The sequence below is a fragment of the Penaeus vannamei genome, chromosome 39 (genome assembly GCF_042767895.1).
Source record: "Penaeus vannamei isolate JL-2024 chromosome 39, ASM4276789v1, whole genome shotgun sequence".
In the NCBI taxonomy this organism is placed as follows: domain Eukaryota; kingdom Metazoa; phylum Arthropoda; class Malacostraca; order Decapoda; family Penaeidae; genus Penaeus; species Penaeus vannamei.
This window is the reverse complement of record NC_091587.1, coordinates 21,514,581-21,520,061: the sequence shown is the minus strand read 5'-3', so window position 1 is coordinate 21,520,061 and position 5,481 is coordinate 21,514,581. Positions and strand designations below refer to the sequence as shown.

General features: G+C 32.9%; 1 protein-coding gene across 3 annotated transcripts in view; it reads left to right on the top strand.

The window, feature by feature from the left end:
• Positions 1-318: 318 nt before the first annotated feature.
• LOC113815875 (synaptosomal-associated protein 25) overlaps positions 319-5,481 on the top strand; it is a 21,350-nt gene continuing 16,187 nt past the window's right edge. The window contains exons 1-4 of one of the 3 annotated variants that reach the window (XM_070117006.1): positions 319-345; positions 1,485-1,505; positions 3,906-4,028; positions 5,225-5,273. In XM_070117006.1, coding sequence (XP_069973107.1) covers positions 334-345; positions 1,485-1,505; positions 3,906-4,028; positions 5,225-5,273 — 205 coding nt within the window. In that variant the 5' untranslated portion in view covers positions 319-333. Of the gene's footprint in view, positions 346-1,484; positions 1,506-3,905; positions 4,029-4,454; positions 4,504-5,224; positions 5,274-5,481 lie in introns of all 3 variants that reach the window. The other 2 variants (XM_070117005.1, XM_070117007.1) reach the window with 2 other exon arrangements.

The following is a 5,481-nucleotide window of genomic DNA, read 5'->3' as shown; positions in this document are numbered from 1 at the left end:
TATTGTTTATATTTACATGGCTGTGATGTATTTGCATTATAGTCATATTTATACTATTACTTATTAAAAAGTAATTAAATTGTTTAGAGGTTTCATGTAAAATGGGGAAATCTAAAGCGTCATCATAATTTAATTCAAATATATAATGGTCCTTTTTTATTGTTTTTAACGTTAATGCCTGTTATTTTATTTATTTATTTTTTTTTTTTGTTTCACCTTCTCCCATTATTTTTTAAATGTTTTTTAAGCACTATAATACTTTTCTTTCTTCAATAAAACCCAAGTACAGTATAACCTGAGCAGAGGCAGGATCGTCAGGAGACAACCGCAAGAATGCCTAAGATGGTTAAGTGCCCATGTTGCATTGATACCCACAAAGGACACCTTCCCCTAGGATAGAATCCCTTTTGGCTCCCATTTGTCTTGTTTTTCCCCACTTACCCATAATAGCATCATGACCTAGATGAGATCTGATATGCTCCATTTAGTCCGCTATTTACCTTAATGATGAATTGATATAATGTATATGTATTTATATATACAGTACATATTTTTTGTTTACATATGTATATATGTACTGGTCTTTTTTATAGCCTCTATACTTATACACATAAGAATTTTATAGTGAGATTGCCAGTGCATTGGAGTTCGACTGTACTTAGCTGCCAGATATGATACATAGGATACCACTTAGGGATACTACTACCTGCAGGCTTCATAGCTGAGTTCTATTCCAAGTCTCAAAGACGCAGTGTTGTCTTTCATAATATCATGCCATGCCTTCAGACTTTAGAACAGCATACTAAACAGGTATTAAAGATTATACTGTGATGTTTTTGTCCATTTTGGATTGCAAACAAGTTGAATGCAGTCTCAGATGGCATGCATGTAGTGAAATGCTGCATTTGGGACAGGATGAAGTATGCTATTGAACTTGCAGTTTAGACGCAAGAACAAGGTTTTTAATCTATTAAACTGCTTCTTGCATTATTTCTAGTTATTTTAGAAGCTATTGTATGAAGAGCAGGTATAGAATTACCATAATTTTGTGTGGTTATGTATATATACATATGTATATGTATATGCATTTGTCTTGATACATACATGTATGTGCTTATGTATATACCAGTATGTATATATATATTTACACATTTATTTACATGTTTATACATATTAATATACATGAATACATGCACATTCCAATTGAAGCTCAATATTTGTCAGCATATAAAATTTTATTTATTAGGTTTATTCTCATGTGTTTTTTATCTTGCACAAAAGCACAGCACCAACACTGTAACTGAAAATGTTATTTTTTATGTATAATTACTGAAAAGATGATTTGTGTAAAAACTAATGATGGTATTTCAATGATTTTAATACAGTGGTCTTGCCATATTAATTTAAAACATGATTAACTTCATTCATTCTTTCTTCCCCTGCCCTTCCCTCTCCCTTCCAACTATCCCTTCCTCTCATCACAGGAACAAGACAACATGCCTACGGTGAGTTCAGCCACCCGGGCAACCAGCTACAGATGATTCCAGTCGCATTGTGGGCATTTCTTTCCCTTCTTTCTCTCATGCCTGCTTTTGTGCTAGAAACCAAGGAAAACTCCTGGGCAGTTAGGAAATTGTGTGATTTGCTTTTTCATCATTTATATCTTCCTCACCTTTTTTTCTATATATGTATTATTTCACATCATATCTACATCATATTGCATATCACTTCACAGATATGCCAGTGCATATGATTAGTGCACTTAAGAATGACAAGACCCAACCCAGGGATTTTATTTGGCATCTGGTATATTCCAAATGTATTATCACTTGTCGCATGTACCCATAGAGTTAAGGATCCCTCATTGAGACAGACAGTGAGAATGCCGAGGATGGGCCACTGCGTGCCATTTTCCACCCATATTTCCTAGCCCCCGAGCTAGATATCTGGCTATGATAGGTAGAGCAACTTATAGCCTGCAAGACCTTTTAGGATTATTGTATAGGATGTCGTCAAGATGATCCTTTTTTTTATATATTGTATATGCATAGCTACAAGAGAGACTGTAGCATATCCTGTTGGTTAATCACACAATATATATATTTTTAATTTCCTTGGATGTCACAGCTGCTATATTTTAAGACCATGATTATCATTTTTATATTGTGTGCTTGGTTTTCTTACCCCCATTTTTTGCCTATGCTTACTTAATGCTAGCTATGATCAGCAATATTGTTGGTTATTATTTCGTCAGTGATTTACATTTTTTTATTCCATATATATTCTCATACAAATAGTTTAAGAAGGTACTTCTCTGACAAATGCGCATGGATGCATGAACATACAGACTGAATCATGCAGTGAGAACCCAGTTGACCTGATTAGGATTATACAGGTTTTAACATCCTTGTATCATCACACTCCATTTTATTTCAATACTTCACCAGTTTTACTACATCTGCATAATAAAAAGTATTTTTTACTTTTGCCTTAATGTTAGATCTGGGAATACAAATAGTTCAGTTACTTTTTAAATAATAGTAATAAAAGAGAATATAGATTGGTGTATGTATATACATTTATTTATATATATATTTGATATAATACATATATTTTATTTCTTTTCTGTAAGCACTGTTTTTTCTATAATTTTGAATCCAGAATCAAAGAATTTTATAGGTATTTTCATAGTTTAGTATGAGATTTATATTTTTCTAGTATATATTTGATAATTTATTATTAGGAACAAGGCAGTTCATTCCTTTTTTCATTACTTTTAGAGTTTTGTTTAAATTATGATGATTTTTCTCCTCAGTTTTTGCACATGTATGTTTTTTTTTTTTACCATTTATTAAACCATTGGTGCTGGGTAATTGCACAATCCACTGTATTTTTATTCTGTAAATTTTGTTTGTACATAGATGGTGCTAAGTGCTGAGTCACCAAGGTGTCATTTAGTAGATGTACCTGACTTCACCTGATATGCGCATTCCTGGGATTTTAGGGTAACAATTTTATTTTTTTATACTGCTCTCAGTATCATTACTGTTATTGTTATTATTATTGACAGTGGGATTATTGTAATGTTGTTATTTATATTAATAGCAATAAGAAATTTGAAAGAGATCTGAAAAAAGAGTAAGCAGGTGAGATCAGGTGAACTAAGAAATAACTTTTTGACTAAGCCCCATTAGAGTAATCTATGTATCAGCAAAATGATAAACTAAAATCACAGTGGACTTAGCATTTATGAGATGCTTCCCTAGTGTCAGTGGGGTAAGTCTATAAGTGAGAGGTGCATGATACCAGAGATAACCTTAGCATGCATTCTCTCCATACATCAGATAATGATTTAATGCACATTAATTGTTTCATATATATCCGCTTTCTTTTTTCAGTATTCATCTTAAGAATTTTCATAATTTATTATTCTCAGCACCGTTTTTATCATTTGCATGATTACAAATTTATATGACCATTGACTCATAATAATATTTTCTTATGAAAGGAGCAGTCTTTTTTCAATGATTACTGTGTATGGTAAATTGAAATTCTTCAAAATCTTATAAGTTTGACCTTTCCTTTATCATGTGAACATTACACACCCTTTTTTAACATTTAAGTTCACATTTGGACATTTCATAAGTAACTTTCACTGTTAGGATACAGAGCTCACACTGTTCTGTTATGGAGGGCATCCACAGGATTTTTTTTACCAAGAAATTAGCATAAAAAGGTTTTTATTAAACAAATTGTCTATAGCAAAAGGCTTGTATTTATAAGAAAAAACTAGCACTAGAGAAAAAGCTTGAAACAGGTGACCAGAAGGCAAGAAGAAAACTATTAAAACCGGCAGATTTTTCACTCCATGAATGGGATCTTTCAACATTTCCCCAACTTTTCAGGAGACAATGGGTGATGGCGCTGGTGAACCCAGGACAGAGCTGCAGGAGTTGCAGTTTAAGTCCAACCAGTGCACAGATGAAACCCTCGAGTCAACTAGGCGTATGCTGTCACTATGCGAGGAGGTACGTTTTTTTCTTTCCCGTTTAAGCAGTTTTTTGTTCTACTTGGTGCTGAAGATAGAGTAGTGGCAGTTTTTGTTTTATAGTGTGGAGATTAATAACAGTTAGATTAATCCTTGAGTGAAGTAATGAGTGCATCTCTTGTGTATAAAGATATTTCTGTGTCATAACATGTCTCTTCTTCTCAGGAGTTAGAAAATAGGGATATTGCTTTTTTTTTTTTTTAATATTGCCTCAGTTGTCCTGTGTATGCTAGTTATTGACCAACAAGAAAGTTACAATCCACAACAGATTTTTATTTAGCTAGTGTTGTTGGTAGGGCTAATTTATTATATATTTGAATGAATTTTGTCCATTCACCAATACCAGTTGTACATTCATATTGAAAAGTTGTCTGAGTATTGGGAATGCTTCCTTACATGCTAACAGTCGAAGGAAGCTGGTATCCGAACCCTCGTTGCTCTGGACGATCAGGGCGGTAAGTATACACAGAGACAAATGCGAAAGTTTATTCAGTCTTCCAAGTATGTTTTTTCAATACATCTAGCAGTAATTTTGAGCCAAGGGCATCATCCATGATGAAAACTTAGAGAAGACTTCTTGTGTTATATTTGTATATGTTTCGAGGCTCAGGTTACTGGTAAGATTTTGTAGTAAGCATGGTTCCAGCATGCTAGTACATTGTCACACACACTTTTGTATGGTATTGTATTCATGTTGTATTTTCTAGTTAGAACTGTTGTTTTGGTTGTATTTTTAATACTTTAGGAATTTGAGATTGAGCTTTATGATTTCATTCTAGATATTTGAGCATGGATTGTGTTTAGACATTGTTTTATTATGATTTGATATTTATTATGTACTATAGTGCCAGAATAACTCTTCTAAAGAGTTGGAAATTGTCAAATGTATATATGTATTTTGAGAATATGGCTTTAGTTCTTAAAAAAAAAAATTGTTTGGATTATTAAATAGCATTCTCCATTTTTTCCATTTACATCAATCTTTTATTTTCATATCTATCTTCTTTATTCTTTATTTTATATTATCATCGGTGTTGGTTATTTTACTCTTATTTTCTTTTTCTTTTATCATTCATTACCATAATTATTTCCATATATATGTCATCATACAGTGGATAGACTGCATCTTAAGCATTAACATTTTACCTTTTCTTGTTTGTCATTTCTTTTTTATAGAGTCAAGATGCCGGTGCAAAAACATTAATAATGTTAGACGCACAAGGGGGTAAGGGTTCTCTCCTGTTTTTGTTTGTGACACCTAACAGGTGCGCTCCCCTCATTAGGCGAGCCCTGTGCCTGCTTCTGAGCACCTAACACTCACAGTTCTAACTCTATAACCTTGCGATGGCAACACTATTTTAGAGTGTCCGAAGCTGGGTTGTGTTGGCCCAAGGGTTTGCTCGCCTTATTTATGGATTTATTTTGTTGATTTT